General features: G+C 44.6%; 2 protein-coding genes across 2 annotated transcripts; one reads left to right on the top strand and one right to left on the bottom strand.

The window, feature by feature from the left end:
- The first annotated feature begins 33 nt into the window (after positions 1 to 33).
- On the top strand, positions 34 to 8071 carry Cfap144 (cilia and flagella associated protein 144). The gene is made up of 4 exons (XM_059270651.1): positions 34 to 243; positions 2749 to 2808; positions 5782 to 5885; positions 7876 to 8071. The coding sequence occupies exons 1-4, from the start codon at positions 111 to 113 to the stop codon at positions 7984 to 7986; spliced, it is 408 nt and encodes a 135-aa protein (XP_059126634.1). The 5' UTR covers positions 34 to 110; the 3' UTR covers positions 7987 to 8071.
- A 5214-nt stretch (positions 8072 to 13285) lies between these two features.
- On the bottom strand, positions 13286 to 14320 carry LOC131916061 (olfactory receptor 2T8-like). The gene has a single exon (XM_059269366.1). The coding sequence runs from the start codon at positions 14281 to 14283 to the stop codon at positions 13291 to 13293; it is 993 nt and encodes a 330-aa protein (XP_059125349.1). The 5' UTR covers positions 14284 to 14320; the 3' UTR covers positions 13286 to 13290.
- Between the last annotated feature and the right edge of the window lie 4075 nt (positions 14321 to 18395).

Genomic DNA, 18395 nt, shown 5'->3' with positions numbered 1-18395 from the left:
CTGTTGCCTGAACACAAGGGGAACTCTGTTGCTAGGAGACAGTAGAAGGCGACCTTTCTCCAGGCAAGGGAAGGTCAAATAGCCTGACCTCTCAGAGCAAGGGCAAGGCCATGGCAGGACACGTGGGACAGAAGATGATTCAGGATGAAGTTCATCAGAATCAGATCTTGCGAGAACTATTCCTCAAAGAGCTACGAGCACAGAAGTTGTACACGCAGTATCACGTGAATCCCCTGCGCAAGGGTGAGCAGGCACAAGAGGGTTCGGAGGAGTGGGAGAGCAAGCACCCCCTGCCTCTAGTAGTCTCCTTAGAGTTCAGACATGTTGAGCTTTGAGGGGATCTCTCCCCCACGTCACCACAGGCATGATAGATGCATTCAAATGCACCCAGAATTGAGTATTTTAGATGCAAAATAAAGGTAAATGATTTTTTTTTTCAGGGGAAGGGTAGTTTTGTTTCTCAAATAATTGTGCAGGGTTTTTATGTCTGCTTTTTGTTATGTTTTTATGTTTGGTTTCTTTTTAATACACCAAGGGGTTTTGTTCTTGTATGGTTTGTTGTTATTATTATTATTTTGACTTCTTGCCACAGACCTTCCTAAACTCAGAAGTGGTGGGCTACTAGGCTCAGAGCTTGAAATTCCCCCTCGCTCTCAAGCCAGCAAAACCGCCTCCTGCCCCCAACCTCCCACTGTCTCCCTCCTATGTGACTCGGTCAGGTTCTGTGAAAACTCTTCTGGGCCTGAAACAGAACTCCAGACCCATGTGTCCCACCACTTCCCAGAAGCCTTCCTGGGAGCAGCTCACGGGTACCTTGCTAGCTGAATGTTTTCCCATGCTCTGCTGCTCTGCTAGCCTGGTTTAACCATCCTGTTGCACTAGCTAAGGAGTTACCCACCCCCCAGCCCACTCCACCTCACTGTACACATTGATCATTCCTCAGTTTTCCCAGTTAACATCTGCGCAGCCTGGTGAAAGGTCACAATGCACATGGCAGCCGCTCTGTCCGTTCAGGCCATTCACTCTCTAACAGTGTCTGAGTATGCTGCTATGGACTCCAGACCCCCCAGATTTGGGGTAGTCTGAGGGGCTCCAAGCTACTCTCCCTCCAAGCACCAACTTCCTTCCCCACATTCCTTCCTGCTACCTATGTTAAAAGACCAAACAGAGGAGACCAGTCCCTTTGTACACATTTTGTTGGCCTCCTGCGGTTTCTGAGCTGGTTTCAACCCAGCAACCTCTGAGGCCCCACTGGGTCTGGCTCTGGTTCTTATCCAGCTTCCATCCATTCCGAACCCCCCATATTAATCCTACCCCACCCAAGATCCTCCAGTAAAGTCACAGTGCTACTCTGCTCTGCCTCAGCCACTACTACTCTACTACTACTACTACTACTACTACTACTACTACTACTACTACACACACACACACACACACACACACACACACACACACACACACACATGTTCCTTTCTCCTTCATTCCTGGAGAAACAGATTTCTTAAATGTGTCAGGCCATCTCCCATCCCTATGAGTTCCTTGTCTCCAACATCTGTTCCTACTTAGCCATAGTGCCCAGCAGCCCAGCTGTCTGCAGAAAGTACGGAGACTCCATTTCCCCACAGGTAACCTGGTTTTCGTCAGGAGCCCTGATCACCACAGTGAGAAGAAAAATTATTCTCTAGTTCTGTCTAAACAGTGTCCATTTTAAGAATTAAAATGATCCCTGAAGGCCACATGCAGGCTTTCTTAGACAGTGCTATCTCCTGACCCAGCTCCCTTGGGTTTATGACTAATGGGGTTCCCTGGAATAAACTGAGAATATACTATAGCATGTTGGTGTGTGCTTTCATCCATAAATATTTTGGAAACACAAGGAAAGTGACATAAATGCCTTAACATAAACATCGTAGGTGTTTGGGTGTGTCTGGGATGAAAACAGCGAATAGGGTCTGAGAACAAAGAACTTCTGGGGGGTACTGGTTCCCATCACCTTGCTCATTTTTGTTGCTTCTCACCAGCTGTTTACTCTTGAGCACCCCCTTTGTTTCTGACTTCACCAGGCTCTCACTCATCTTCTTTCCACATGTTCTCACACAGTGTACCCCACCCCCTTCCTTCAGGACTCACATGCACCTCTCTGGGACACTCACCACACACCCATGCCATCATTTCTTTGCACATAGCCTGTTCTCAGGTTCTCTCTCATGTGTTATTTCATGTTGGTGTGTTGTCAGTCACCGCACATGGAGGGAAGGCTCCGAACAGGGAGAGCTTCCCTGTCTCCCTCACAGCACTGTCCGCGGTGCTCCTGTCAACACCAGGAACTGGGGGATACGGATTCAGTTCCTCTGATGAACGGCCTCCTCTGTGTCCATCCCCGTCTGGATGGGCTTCAGGAACCGGTCTTCAGGAATGTTTGCTTCTCTGCCAACCAGCACTGGGCAGAGAATGCTTTTCCATGCTGGAAACCTGAAGCCAGTATCCATGTGGGACACCTGGAGAGTGTCCCCTTGGCCAGGGACTATTAGCTGTACTTCATTTTGATCGTTTCAGGTCAAGGAGGCACTCCTGGCTATGGCACTAGAGTGACATGCTTGCTGTGAGGCCTTGCTTCTCAGTGTCATGCGCACTTCTTGACAGATGCCAGACTCCTTAGTGAGTGCTAACCAGGGAGATAGTCTAAGGTGACTTTCAGGACAGTCTTAGGACCTGCTAATGTGAATTGTGCTGCTTCTTTTTCTCTAGTTCACACAATTGCCAGAAAGCCCATGTCTTGGCATGATAACTTGGAGGAGCCTGCAGATGGTGAGTGCTGGGCTTGAGAACACTGAGGCTCAGGACACAGAGGGGCAAGCCGGGGCACACACCTCTCAGGGTTCTGCCACCTTGAGGCAAGTATGGGGTCCTCTTAAACTGGATTTAACCAAGGTCACAGGAGACTGACTTATTCAGCTACAATGCCAGGTTATTAACCACGAAGCCAACAATGATGTTCCTAATGTCCTAACCCCACATCCATCCATCTGTCCATCCATGCATCCATCCATGCATCCATCCATGCATCCATCCATGCATCCATCCACCCACCCACCCATCCACCCACCCATCAACCCACCCATCCATCAATCCACCCATCCATCCATCCATCCATCCATCCATCCATCCATCCATCCATCCCCTGATTATTATCATATTAACTGATTTTAATTTTCAACCCCTCTACCCACTAAGCAAGTGACTTTGGGCAGTGCTCTAGTTTCCTTCTGTTGCTTTGGTAAAACACTCCGACCAAAAGTAATTTGGGGAGGAAGAGGTTTATTTCATCTTACATTTCCAGGTCAGTTTCCATTGAGGAAAATCAGGGCAGGAACTCAAGCAGGAGCTTGAAGTAGAAGTCATAGGAGAAGGCTGCTTGCTAGCTCAGTCTCTGACTCACTTGCTTACACACTCATGCTCAGCTAGCTTTCTTATACAGCCCAGGACCACCTGAGTAGGGGTGGTGCTGCCCACAGTGGGCTGAAGCCTCTTACATCAATTATCAGTCAAGGTAGTCCCCCATGGACATGCCCACAGGTCAACCTGATCTAGATAATTCCTTGATCTAGGCTTTCCTCTCAGATGACCCTAGGCTGTGCCAAATTGACACTTAAAGCTAACTAGGACAACCAATGTTTTGGTTTTTTTTTTTTAACTTTTCTGAAATGATTTTTAGGGTTATGATTAGAACTAGGCAAAATAATGCAAGTGGTTAGGATTGGGTGTGTAAATGTTGGCTGTTCTTTTCAAAATTATGCTGTAAGAGAGTCCGTGGGCTGGGGCTAAAGAGGGCCTCATTATGAAGCAGAAGGAAGGAGGCTTGTGCTTACCTGGAGAGGAGTTAGGAAATGGGATGTGTGAGCCAATATCTAAGTGGTGCCTCTGTCAGGCAGTGGCATTCTGGGGAGAGTTTTTGGAGATTCCAGGTGGAGGCAGAGCATAGTTTGTGAAAGGCACAGGAAGGAGAGACAGCAGCATGGTCTGAGAACTGTGTATAGCCTGGCTCTTGTCTTTGCTGCCCGAAGTGGGCTGTCCCTCTATCTCTCCGTGTGGAGGACCAAATTATTCAGGGTCAGAGAATCTGGGCTTGCTTTACCCAGCAGGGCTGCATAATGAGGTGATTTGGGCATGGGTGTGTTTACCAGGTGTTTGGAAAGGGTCTGCACTTGGCTGTGTGATGTGCTTTGATCTTGCAAGGGGGAGGTCTTTTGCCTCTCCCCTTGGCATATGATAAAAAGCCCTTTTCAACAAAGGATGAGGCTGTTGGGTACTGACCCAGGCCCTCTCAAAGCTGTCTTGTATTTATTTCTTCTTGTCAGCTAGGTCTCTCTATCACTTCCTAATTCCTCTCTCCTCCACCTAAGAACCCTTCAAAAAGTGGGAGCTGGACTCCCACATCTTCCCAGGGCTGCTTCCTGATCAACATCCAGAGTCCCCCTTCTCTCACTAGTTGTGTGACAGTGGTAAGTTTCTAAGCTGCTTTGTGACTCAGTTTCTTCATCATGACATGGAGGTATTGCAGTACCTGCTCCTTTCTCTGAAGCATGGGTCACTCTTTGGGAGGTTTATGTGTGTGCCCGAATATTCTGTCCTTTGTTGTTCACCTATACCACAAGCCACAGGATAGCAAGGCTCTTGTCTGTCTTGCCTGAGGTTCTGCCCCCAGGACCCAGAATCCAGCCTGGCAGAGTAGTCGAAAGGTGGGCAGAGAACCAGATTTCTACATCTTGGGGCCTGGGCCAATCTGAGGCCATTCCTTTTTCTCTATGGGATCCCATGGCCAGGTCAAAAATAGGGAAACAGACTTTTTGTCCAAGAGTCTGACTCAGATTCTAATCTCTAAAAAATTATAATTGCATCATTTAGTCCTTTCCATTTCCTCCCTCCAGTGTCTCCCATGAATTCTCACATTATTTTTTCTCAAATCCATAGCCTTTTCCTTTAATTGTTGTTATACGTACACATGCTGATCAGTCTGTGTAATGTTACCTGTATTATAGGATTTCAGGGCTGCCCACTTGGTATTATCGACTAACCAATTGAGGACTCTTCCCTGGGGAAGACTATTTCCCCTGCTTTCAGCAGCCTATAGCTGTTTGTAGTTTTTGGTCTAGGGCTGAGGTTTCATGAGCCTTTATCCTTCCATGTTAGCACATGGTGGTGTTATTGTTCAGGTCATGTGTAGGCAGCCATGTTGGTGAAACTTCATGGGGGTAGCTTCTATGGAATTTCTAGGATACATACTCTCACAGCAAACTTCCTGTTTCTACCTTCTCTTCCTTAATAGTCTCTGAGCCTTAGGTGCAGGAACTGTGTTGTAGCTGTGTTAGCTGGGACTGGATGTCACATGATCTCTTGCTCTTTACAGCTTGACAAGTTGTGTTTTTCCATAATGGTCTCCATCTGTGGCAGAGAGAAGTTTCTTGGATGAGGAGTGAGAACTACTCTCACCTGTTGGCATACAGCTGAATATTTACTATGCAATTAGGGATTTATGCTGCTTTAGTGAAGTGATGGTCGTAGATTCTCCTCTAAGATCCATGACTTCACTAGTCCAGGGCAGCTGGCTAGTTTTCTAGTTCCAGGCATGGTTTCCCCTTGTTGAGCGGGCCTTAAGGCCATCTAGAGAGCTGTTGGTTTCTACCAAGGCATGCATGCCACTATTACACCCTTACGTTTATCATGCCATGCTGGTTGTTGTGGTGGTTTCTGCTCCCCTTTTTAACTGTGCCTCAATTCCAGCCAAGTTCCTGAACCTCATCCACCATGCTGCACAGGGCCCAAGGAAGAAATATTCAGAGACACAGACTGAAACCCAAGAAATTGGATGGGACCCAAATCCGTTGGTGAGCATGGCTCCTTTGCTTAGTGGTACCTGGGAGCATAACAGCATGGCCAGGGGCAGTGAAGAGGACAGGTTGGGGAGGCAGTCTCGCCCGAGGTTGAATTCTGCGTTACATTTCCTAGTTATATGACCTTGGACAAGTCACTAAGTTGTTTTGTGACCTCATTTCACAGTTATGATATGAAAATACTATAGTACCTATCTCACAGGGTTTTTAAGTGCGAGAAAGAAGGTGTAAGAGTACAGAGAGAATAATAAAGGTAAGGCGAAATAATGAAAATAAAAAGAATATTTGTAAGGTGCCTAGAACTGAGCCTGACACATAGACACACCACTTCTCAATAGACATGGGGTGGGCTGCTGTAATGTGGATGGGAACAATCAGAAGAGGGAGCCCAGCATCCAGCTGAGCCCCGAGTCAGATGCTGACCCTGGCTTCTTGGCTTGATATACATCCTCCTCACCCACTGAGAGACTTTGAAGCATCCTCCACTCCCAAAAGCTCTCTGCATCCTGTGTGTCTCCCTCCGGTTCTAGGGGCCCAGCTTCTCACCCATTCTACAGCTCTAGTCTAAGTCTTTCCGTTTGGGGATCTTCAATGTGAATGTTCACAGATTCATGTCACAGTGCAGAGTTTACTTTTCAGGGCCACTCTTTTCCATGGGGATTTCAATAAAAAACAAAACAAAACAAAACTCTGTAAGTCCAGTCTTTACCACTGCTCACCTGCAATGGCTCCTTTTCCGATAACGGGGTATTGTCTGGGAGAGAGAATCCTTCAGGAAATGGGGGAAGGATGCCAGCAGGGACCTAGAACTGACCTAAAGAAGGCTGAATGTAAAAGAGAGAGAAAGGGATGGCTAGAGAGCTGGGAAAGCAAAGACCATTCAAAGCAGAAAAGAGAGGGGTGGGAGAGAAAACTTAGTGAATGAGGGAGAAGTGTGAAAGAAGAAATTATTCAACGGCATTGCTGAAGATGGATGATAAATCAGTTATTCGGTGATTGCTTTAAAAATGGAAGGAAGGAATTATTCAGATGAGGGAATGGTGCTCTGGGCAGTAGCCCAAGACTGGGATTTGCAGTGAACAGAGTGTGGGCAAGTGAGAGAGCCTGACTGAGGACCGATGTGTGTGGGTCAACAGACAGAGACTGCTGACAGAAAGCTCCAGGGATGAGGGGGACTCAGGTTGACCTAACCTGAGGGGATCATTGCTGAAGGCAGAAAAGGTGAGCAGACTTCACATGTGGGGTAGTGGAGACAGAGGACCCTGGTGGAATTTGGAGTGTGAGAACACATCACTAAGGGTGGTGTTTTTTTTTAGTGGACTTAGCAGGGATTTTGCTAAAACTGGACAAGACAGGGATGGATATGGAGGTTCCGAGAGACAGACCTAATTAAATAGAGCACAGGCCAGCCTGAGCAGTTTGGTCAATGAGAGAATCTTTTTCATGTGAAAAGGAAAGAAAATCATGGCAAAGGTAGAAACTGGGTTCATTAGGTAACAGATCAACACAGAAAATTATTACAAAGTACAAATTATTTGACTCAGCATTCCTCCCTTTTTGGAGAGAAGTTTATTGTGGATTCATAGATGGTTACTTAAGAGAAAGATAGCCAGCCTATTTGCATAGAATGAGATTTATGTGTCACAGTGCTCATGCTCCATACTCTTCCAACAAGCTCACACTTTTACGAGGTAGCCCATGCAAGGTGCTGTCCCAGTAGCCTGGCTACAGTATTGTATATGTCGCCTCTCCTCTGTGAGCTACTTTCCAGGGGTGGTGAGTCCTTAGGCAAGGCCCCCTTCAGGCAGCAGGGGATCTTCGATGTGAATGTTCACAGATCCAGGTCACAGTGCAGGGTTTAGAAAGGAAAAGCCCTGCTGTCACAGGGGTGTGGGCCTGATTCAGACCCAACTCTACATCATGTAAACCCTAGTCTGCCCCCTCCCTGACAGATTTCCTTCTGATCCTGTCCTCTCCCCTTTAGGTCAATCCAGAACGTCAGGACAACAGGCTGAACCACTTCAGGGTCTACAATGACATCACTCTGTACAAGGCTAAACTGTGGAGCTTGGGGGAAGATGATCACCAGAAGTAGCATTCTCTCTTGGTGGAGTGAGGCTGCACACTGAATTCCCAAGGTGTGCGTCGCCCAGCGAAATAAATGCTTCTCTTGTTAAAAATTACACAAGACATATTTCACAGGCTATCACATTATGATTTAGAGTCAGGCAGTGCCTGACTAAAAAGTGCTTCAGGAGGCCTGGCAGCATCTCACAGGCAAGAGGAGGCATCCACGGAGAAGGGAAGTGAGGTAAAGAAGCAACCTGATTGGTTATAACCTGTGCCCATCTTATTTGTACTGGTTTGAACAGTTGGCCACTGGTGATGGGAGTTGAAGCTCAGCTGCTTGTGTGAGAGAAGGTCTCAGACAAAATAAAACAAAACGAACAAACAAAATGTCGGGCATGGCAGTGCATGCCTTTAATGCCAGCACTTGGGAGGCAGAGGCAGGAAGATCTCTTGAGTTTGAGGCCAGCCTGGTCTACAGAGTGCCATGACAATCAGGATTACACAGAGAAACCTTGTCTCAAAAAATGAGGGAGAGAGGGAGGGAGGGAGAAAAGGAGGGAGGAAGAAAAGGAGAGAGAAAGGAGAGGAGAGTCTCAGTGTTGTACAATGGGTTAGGTTGAATTTACTACCGTGTTCTGCTTTTGTTTCTGTTGCATGATAAATACCCCGACAAAAAGCAGCATGAGGAGGAAGGGTTTACTTGGAAACGGTCCCATCAGTTCAGGGAAGTCAAGAATGGAACTCAAGCTAGTCTAATCCTCAGTCAAGAGCAGAGAGACAAGTGCACCCACACTGCCTGCTTGATGCTCAGTCTGGACATGAAATGGTCTGCCCCCCACATTCAGGGTGGGTCATCCTGCCTTAACAATCAATACAACCCCCTGCAGGCATGCCAAAAGACTAACCTGACCTAGACAATTCCACATAAAGACTCTCTTCTCAGGAGATTCTAGGCTGTGTCAAGCTGACAGTTAAACTAACCAGCACACCACATACAGAAAACTGCCAAAAACTCACAAATTTTTGGCAAATTTTGGAATTCTGCAAAGCAAAGGAGCTAGTTAACTGAGAGCTTGCCCACATAATGAAAAAAAAAGTCTGTGTTATTTGTGCAGAGGATCAGTATCTAGAACATACCAATGATTCAGAAAATGAAGCCAGAAATCAATCAATAGTAGCCCAATGGAAATGGGCAGTTCTCAAACAATGAAACGAAATGGCCAGTAACCCATGAAAAATGTTCAGTCTCACTAGCCACCAGAGAAATGCAGATCAGAACTATGCAGAGATTCTATCTTACTCAGAGAGCACTCACTCACTGCTGGTGCGAGTGTACACTAGTCTGGCCACTGTGCAAGTCAAGATGGAGATTACTAAAAAAAAAAAAAAAACTAAAAAAATGGGTGATGGCGGCACATGCCTTTAATCCCAGCACTCGGGAGGCAGAGCCAGGTGGATCTCTGTGAGTTGGAGGCCAGCCTGGTCTACAGAGTGAGTTCCAGGACAGGTACCAAAACTACACGGAGAAACCCTGTCTTGAAAAACAACAACAACAACAAAAACCCCCAAAAACCAACAAACAAAAAAACAAAAACAAAACAAAAACAAACCTAAAAAACAAAACCCTACTGCCCAAAGGATTCCAAGTCAGCATGTTAGTGTTTACTGCAGTGATTTTCACAACAGATGAACTGTGGAACCAGACTCAGTATCCATCATCAGAGGAATGGATAGAAGACATGGGGTTTACATACACAATGGAATCTTCTTCAGTCATAAAGAAAAATGAAATTAGTTTGCAGGAAAATGGATAAAAGTGGAGATGATCATATTAAGTGTATTAAAGCCATCTTAGGAAGACAAATATTGTATGTTCTTCTCATTTGAGCTTCCTAGATTTTATAACAAGACAAAATTATGTATGTACAAGTGAAATTGTGCAGGACAACAGTGACTAGTTGATGGGAGGGGAGGTGAGAAAGGGTAGGGTAGGAAATATGGAGGGGGATTTACTCCAAGTCCAACATATACTGGAATGAAAATGTCCTTGTGTAACACAATACCATGTAAAATGAGTATGCACAATGAAACTTCCTTTTTTTTACTAATTATTATTATTTTGAGATAGTCCTATTATGTAGCTATGGTTGGACTGGAACTTATGTAGACTAGGTGGGCCTTGAAATCACAGAGATCTATCTGCCTCCATCTCCTGAGGCGTGGAGCAGAAGAGGAAGTGATACCAATGAACAAATGGAAATCCAGAATTAATGAATGAGGTCCTACCTGAAGACCTCTGCCATACGAGAGCAAAGGGATCTGAGGAAGAAAAGGGGTTGGCAAGATGGCACACCTTCTGTCCAACATGCAGAGGAGATTTTTACCCATGTACGCTTCCTGCTTCAGTCCAGGGCTGGGTCTGCAGAATATCCCAGAACACTTGGTATCTCTCTACAGGACTTGGCCTTTAGTACTCAGCAGGTGGAGGCAGGCAAATCAGGAATTCAAGTTTAAAACAACAGCAAACAAGACAAAACAAGAAACACATAATGACAAAAAGAAAGGAAAAAGAAAATCAATGCATTTTGCTCTACTAAGCCGTCTTCATTTTCATAGTGATTAAGGATGTGGTCCTCAGTGAAAGGGGAAATCAGAGTCAAAAGTAAACAAATTCAGTCCAAAAGGAAGTACTGAATGAATGATTATTATGATTGTAAGTTTATTATTATTTTATGACAAGTTAAAAAGTTCCTATTCCATCCAGGCTAAGAGTACACCAACCTACTGAATGTGTCCTAAAGATAATGCAGAAACTAAATAGTTACTGTGGTTATCATTTGATCAAAGCATCCCTGTGTCACAGGAGCCACCGAATTAAGATCACAAACGGGTTGGGCTGCATCAGAGTCCTGAATTCATGTTCATATTTGGGGCATTTTCAAAAGCTCTGAAGGACCTGCAGAGGTGGATCCCATCACACCTTCTGGTTCACCGTCTGTAGACTCTGCCTGCGATCTTATGTGAGATGTGCAGGGCAACATTAACGCTGCTGGAGAAAAGGAAATACTATGGAGAAGGACTTCAGATGAAAACAGCATTAACAAAAGTAAAGGGATAAAAAGATTAATTGTTGTTGTTCTAAAGCATTATCTTAGAGTTGCTTTTGCATTTGTTTTGTCTTTGGAAAAAACAATATATTTATAAACATTTCTAATATACAAATGTATATTAGTAATTATTTTATTTGTAAAAGTGATACTTTAAAAATGTTCTAAATTTATTACCAAGAAATTACTGTAGGCTTATAACTTTCCAGAAAATGATGGGATGTATGCTCTGCCATCTAAAGCTTTGTTTTTTTAAACTCTATTTTCATCCTTCACCTGAAATGTTGTGTATTAGGACACTATTCTTCATAAGAAAGGTTTCAGGTTTTTCAGGGGCTGAATTCCTTGATGGAATAGAAACAGGTGCTGGAATCAGCTCAACCAACAGTCAAGGCTGGTTGCTTTGAGTAAAGTGGAAGAGACTGAAAAGGAACCCCCAAGTCCACACGAAGTGAAAAAGCCCAGACATTGAACGAGAACATTCTAACATACAGCTTTATTTTAAAATTCCAAATACTCCTATGAATATCTGAGTGAATCACTAGTTGTTTGCTGGGGAACCAGCAGCATTTTTTATTTTTATTTTCCAAGACTGAAATACAAAGTTAACAGAAGAAGATACCCAGCCTAGCAGTAAATTTGTATAAAAACACTCAGCCTCAGAAACTACCAGGGAAATACACACAGGAAGCAGGATGAGGTGCTGTCAGACTTCCTGAGTGGAAAGGGTTGATAAAGCCTGGGGCAGCTGCACCCTGTGTGAACTGCTTGTGGGAGTTCAAAATTAAACAATTTGATAAAAGGTTCGTCATCCATCTACCAAGTGAAATAAAAATGTAATTGAAATAAGGTTGAAGGCCTTCCACATATCCATCACAAATCAGGGAACAAGTGGTGGTTTTTGAAACAATGGGCAATGTTATCAGTTTAAAAGAATAGCTTCTGGGGTGTGTAAAAATGCAGAGAATCTTCACAACGTATTAAACACACACACACACACACACACACACACACACACACACACACACGCACACACACACAGAGTACCATCAGTGTCCAGCGATGGAACAGTATAGGATGGAAATGGAATTCAGACTAGTCTTGAATCCGTGGGCAGATGTTTCACTAGAAAAGGACTGAAGAGACCCCTGTGCAGTTTTGGACTTTGCGTCTCTTGGTAACAAGCAGGTACAAAGGCTGAGATCCATAGACCTGTCAGGAAGATAAAACTTGCTGTGAGCGCCCTCTGGCTTGAAAAGGGTGACTTGAAACCAACTGGCAGTTAATACTCAAAGTTACTTCATTCCCTGCTGGCACCAAAATCCGGGTGTGGTGAGGCCTGAGACCTTTTCTCGGCGAATTTGTGATTTTTCAGTTTGTTGTTGAGAGTTCATTTTGAAATGAGACAGCAGCTCTGTAATCAGCTGCCAGCATGTGGTTTTACCAAAACCTCAGAGTAAAGCAGAAAGTAACCAAGACACGGGCACAGACGCACACATACAGCCCTTACCCGTGGCCTTGCTTTCCACACCCATAGCCGCCTGAGACAACTGCCAGTTGAAAACCAGTGAGAACTTCCAGAGGGAGTCAACTTCCAGTGCTGCCTGCTGAGTAACATGTCGAGACAGCTTACAGTGCTGGCACCCAGTTCTGGCCAGCGTATCCACTCTGTGTACGCAACCCACCCATCTGTCACGGAGGAGCCACCTCAGTTCTAGTGACCTTTATTTCCCCAAAGTGTAAAAGCTGTCATACTGAAATTTAGATGTGTTCAAGACAAACTGGCCGGAGACTGATGGTGCATGACTTTTCATCTCAGTGTTTGGGTGGCAGAGGCAGGAGGATCTCTGGGTTCAAGGCCAGCCTGGTCTACATAGTGAGGTCCAGGAAAGCCAGGGCTACACAGAGAAACCCTGTCTTGAAAACCCTACCCCTAAAGACAAGCTGTAAGGTACTTACTAAGTTAAACTACGGAAGCTCCCCATTTACTAAAGGAGGAAGTAGCCTGCTGATTTTGCTAATGCCCACAGTAAGAATAAAGGTGTCCATGAAATTGAGAGGAAGGACGAAGAAACTCGATGCTGAGGTTCCTCAGCTTCCCCCAGTTCCAACCACAGGATAGAAGAGTTAAGGTAGAAAAGAAACTTAACAACAGAGCTTGGAATTCTCAGTGGCTTCAGGTATCCACTGGGCATCCTGAGACGTTATCCCTGGGAAGGGGGCTACTGTATACCTTTCCTCTTTGCACAACCACCCAAATCCAAGCAAACCAAGGCATCCTTTCTAGTTAGGAGAGCACAGTGGGCTACATGCTTCCTCAGGCTGTCCTTGACCTCATTGTTCCGAAGACTGTAGATGAGGGGGTTCAGCATGGGGGTGACAATAGTGTAGAATGCTGACACAATCTTGTCATGGTTAGCTGACCTGGAAGATGTGGGCCTCATGTAGATGAAAATTGCAGCTCCAAAAAAGAGGGCCACCACTGCCAAGTGCGAGGAGCAGGTGGCAAAGGCCTTCTTGCAGGCTTCCACGGATCTCATTCGGAGGACAGTGGCCAGGATGAGGCCATACGACGTCAGGATGAGGGATAAGGGGACCAGGAGCATCAGCACACAGCAGATGTACATGACAAACTCAAAGGCAGCCGTGTTACCACAAGCCAGGCGCAACAACACAGGGGCCTCACAAAAGAAGTGATCGATTTCATTCCCTCGGCAAAACTGGAAGCTCAGGGTGGCGGCGGCCTGCATGGCTCCATCGGCTGCTCCCAGGAGCCAAGACCCGAAGCTCAGTCTCAGACATAACTGCCAGCTCATGAGAACCGAGTAGCGCAGTGGGCGGCAGATAGCCACGTAGCGGTCATAGGACATGGCTGCTAAGAGGAAGCATTCTCCACCTTCCAGTGTAAGGAAGATGAAGATCTGGAAGCCACAGCCAGCAGTGGAGATGGACTTCTTGCCCATTAAATAATGAGCTGCCATTTGGGGCACTATGGTGGAGACCAGCATCATGTCCATAAGGGAGAGTTGGCTCAGGAGAAAGTACATGGGTGTATGGAGCCGGCGGTCCTGGTGAATCAGGAGAAGCAGGAGGGCATTGCCTACTATGGAGTTGAGGGCCACAGTCAGAACCAGCACAAAGAGAACCAGGTGGGCTCTGGTGTTGTTAAAGAGTCCCAGGAGAATGAACCCTGCTGTGGCATTCCCCATGTCCATGATCTACAGCAGAAGCGACACCTCAAACGGAAGAACGGAAGAGAGTTTCATCATCTGCGATGCTGTGTGAACTACACATGCCTGGAAGGTTGCCTATGAGAAACGGTGAAACCCACTTCAAGCCCATCTGTGCTTGCAAAATGTTCCAACACAGTCGCACATTAACATAAGCCTTTTCCTTCCCAGGGTCTACCTGACACATCTCACCAGGACAGTGAGTTCAGTGGTATAATGAATCAACGTTCTCTGTAAGCGGCAAGTAACTCCTGACTTTCCATTACCCGATAGCCACATAAATGGTTGAGAACTATTTGTGAATTTGTCATTTATGGTTTCATGGGCAATCCGTTTTGCACCAACAAGTCTTAGGAGCTTAAGTAAATATTGGGTATATACAACTTAGGGACTCATTAATGTAGGTGACATATTTACTATATCAAAATTTTTGTTTATTTATTGAGACAAGGGGTCGTGTATCCCAGGCTGGCCTCGAATTTGCTATGTAGTAGAAAATGATCTGGGAACTCTGATCTCATTGTCTCTTTCTCCTGATTGCTGAGATTATAGTCATGTGCCACCATGTCTGATTTATGTCACACTGGGGATTAGACACAGGGCTTTGTGCATGGCATGTAAAAATTCTACCTCCCAAATTACATCCCGGCCTCGTTAAACTTTACTGAAAACACCAAATTCACATGGTTCTAACACTGAATAATAAAGGTCTTGTCCAAACAAAGGGGTGCTCGCTCTTGGATCTAGAAAAGGAAAGTCAGACTTTGTGGATAGAGGCTTAACTTGCCCTGGGGTAGGAGTTAACTTGGTTCTGTTTACATAGGTTGACCCTTCAAATGACAACAGCCTTCTTGGGGATTTCTCCAGTGCGAAGCTGTAATGCTAAATGCATGCTTCAATGAACTGTTCCAAAGTATTTGCTCTCTTAGACAGCCCTTCCCTCTTTACAGCCGCACAAACTCTCCCTTTAGTGCATAACTCAGAGACCCTAGCTCTTGCCTAATTGTAGAGAAAACAATGATTCCTGCTTCATTCTCAGGGGACTTTAAAGCTTTACTTTCATTTTAACCTTTGACTTGCTGGCGCCAAGATTGTTTGAGCTTATTGAATCAAAACGTCCACCCTACAAACTTGTGGACACTAATTCATTCTCAAGGTTGCTGTCCAGTTTTAATGTCTTGAGGGAGCCTGTGCCTTCTGGGGTAGCTCCCGGGTTTCCTCTCAGGTAAAAACCAAAATTGTGGCTGAAACAATGGCACTATGACTCACTCAGCCCCTGACCAAGTCCCTGAGAATTTTAGTTAGTTGTTTGAAAGGTGAATATTTTGGAAATTATTTTACTTTTTGAAAGTTACTTTGAAAGTATGTGCTCTTTGCTCAGCTCGGGAGTTGCCCACATTCCCAGTTCTAACATACACTTTTGCTCCATGGAAACTCGATGGAACCATGGCCACTTCTCTCAGGACATCACACTGCTGACCACTCAGAACCCTTCTAACATTTTTTCACTTCTCATTATCGAAGATAGGTGAAACTCTAAGTTGGTGTCATTTAGCCGCTGGAGGGCAAGGAGCAATTTTCTTAAAATTAATTTCTGCAGCCACAGTAATTATTTTATGTAACATAGTCACTCGGGTTGTCATTAGGCACCTTCCCCGCCAGAATCCATCTTCTAAATTCTCTTAATGCCTCCAAATGAGAACTCTGCACTCTGCTAAGCAGAGCTCCCTGTTCTTTTTGCCCCAAACCCGCTGGCAGCCACTATCTCTCTTCTGTGTCCCTGGGACACATGGATGCTGGAATCCCACAGCACGCATCTATTTGTGACTGTACCTCAAGCCATATCCAAAGTCCTGAGGGCTCGTGGATGTCACGTCTGACTTCATTTTTCAGGAAGTTAACGGTCCACTGTGTGGCCTATTGTGATTGCTCTTCACTCGTCTGTGGCCTTTCCCTCCCGTTGTGGATACGTGTTCACCAATTTAATAAGATGCTTGATGACAGCTGTTGGAGTTTGTATTTTGATAAAGAAGTAAGGTACCACACAAAGCAGCAGTGATGAATCTTCGTTTAAAACATGCAAGAGAGGTATATGTGTTTTCAGAAAACCAGTTCAACAGCTTTCCCTTACCTCTCTGTTTTTTTTTTTTTTAAGAACACATTTTCTGTTTTATTCTATTTATACAACACTGGAGACTGAACATAGGACCTCATATAGGCTTGGCAAGCTCTCTATCAATGAGTTATATTCCCAGCCCTAGAAAATATATATTATGAAATTTCTACTTATATATAAGTAATTTTAAAATTAGAAGTCATCTGCTCAACTTTTTAGTGGCAATAGGTGATATATGTATACATTTTAAAGGTGAAATAAATGATTAAAAGTCATCAGTCATTATGAATCTAGTTGTGTGGTCAACTTGTCTTTATTAAAAGTATTGCCTATATCTCTATACAAATGAGACAAGTTACACTAATTAAAAAGCTCATAAACCTCCACTATAGGGATAACATCCTAAAAAACTGACCATGGAAATACATCATGATTAAAACTGGTCCTAAAGAATTAGCTCATTTGAGAATCATGCTAAATGTGTTAAAATGTGGAATGCAAGACCTCTAGCCTGACCAGTGCAGGCAATGGGGAGCTGTTTTACCCTGGAAAACAAGGGCTTCCTTTTCCTCTCCTTGCTCTGTGCCCATTGAGTCAGACATCCCCTTGCTACATTTCCGTAGTTCTTTCTAGAATAGTGCGAACATGGTGGCATCTTTACTCAAAACTACACTCACATCTTTTGCATTTGAAATTGCAGGCTGAGACAGATGCCTTCATTTTCTTCTTACAAAAGCCTCTTGAGAAACCACAGAAAAGTCAGAATGCATAATATCCTTTCCACATTTCCCCAAATTCATTGTTAAATTGTAATTTTAAAAGTCTAAATTTCAGGACACTGAAATGAAAATTAATCAGTATGTGAAAAATAAGGTAGCAGCAGAGGACTTGTTTATATTAATAAAATTAGGGGTTTGTTTTGAAAGAATTAACCTAATGTCAGCACCCACTTGCACACATTTTAATTCATCAAGTACCGAGATGTGTTACCGGGAAGAGTTTCTTTGTAAAATGTACAGAGTGGTGGGGCTGGTTTTTCTACGTAGCTGAGGGCTCTTTGTTCCTCCAGCCTCCACCTCCTAAATTCTGGGATTTGCAATTGAATTTTCTAGAGTTAAACTTCACAAAGAAATAATCAGACATGAAGAGGTTGTCATAACTACCTACAAGAGTCAAAACTGATGCCCGGCAGCCTGGATCTGCATACTCACAGACACATCTGGATGTCCCCACCTGGAGGGAAGTTGTGCCTACCCTGGCCCTCCACCTCCCTTATATCTCTGTCTGGACTGGCATGTCATGAGGATGGCACACTGCCAGCCTGGGCTGCAGACACTATCCTATTAACAATACCCCAGAGCTGCCGGGGTGACAGTTCAGTTGCCAAAAGTGTTCACTGTGTTGAGAAATTAAAACAGTTCCCAAGAGATGATGAATTTTCTGCACATATCATAAAGTTGTGAATCACAGAAATGACAGAGAATCACGCAAGAGAAAAAAAATAAAATGTAAATAAATGTCTTTGAAAGGGGATTGTGATTTCAAACGTATGAATCAGGAAGTCATGTGATTCTGGTATTCCTTGCACAGACTTCAGCAGATAGGAGGATTAAACTGGGGGGCTGGAGAGATGGCTCAGAGGTTAAGAGCACTGACTGCTCTTCCAGAGGTCCTGAGTTCAATTCCCAGCAACTACATGGTGGCTCACAGCCATCTATAATGAGGTCTGGTGCCCTCTTCTGGCCTGCAGGCCTACATGCAGGCAGGACACTGTATATGTAATAAAAAAAGAAATCTAAAAAAAAAAGGAGGATTAAACTGTCTTCCATTCAGACCAGCTCAATTGTCAAAACAGCAATTGAAATAAATGAAGCCTGTGAAGTTTTTTTTTCTTCTTGGACTCAATTTGAGACAATTAAGGTTGTTTTGTATGTACCTGTTTGTGTGCATTTGCAACAGGCTGTTATATTTTGATTTTATA

The sequence above is a fragment of the Peromyscus eremicus genome, chromosome 8a, assembly GCF_949786415.1.
Source record: "Peromyscus eremicus chromosome 8a, PerEre_H2_v1, whole genome shotgun sequence".
Lineage (NCBI taxonomy): Eukaryota > Metazoa > Chordata > Mammalia > Rodentia > Cricetidae > Peromyscus > Peromyscus eremicus.
The sequence above is the reverse complement of the archived record's forward strand: the minus strand, read 5'-3'. Positions and strand labels throughout refer to the sequence as shown.

What these genes read in the sequence shown, in the direction of transcription:
- Cfap144 (XM_059270651.1), top strand. Translation starts at nt 111, where the DNA reads ATGGCAGGACACGTGGGACAGAAGATGATTCAGGATGAAGTTCATCAG. An exon ending in CTTGGAGGAGCCTGCAGATG is followed by an intron (nt 2,809 to 5,781) that starts GTGAGTGCTGGG and finishes CCTCAATTCCAG; the next exon opens with CCAAGTTCCTGAACCTCATC. An exon ending in GATGGGACCCAAATCCGTTG is followed by an intron (nt 5,886 to 7,875) that starts GTGAGCATGGCT and finishes TCTCCCCTTTAG; the next exon opens with GTCAATCCAGAACGTCAGGA.
- LOC131916061 (XM_059269366.1), bottom strand. Translation starts at nt 14,283, where the DNA reads ATGGACATGGGGAATGCCACAGCAGGGTTCATTCTCCTGGGACTCTTT.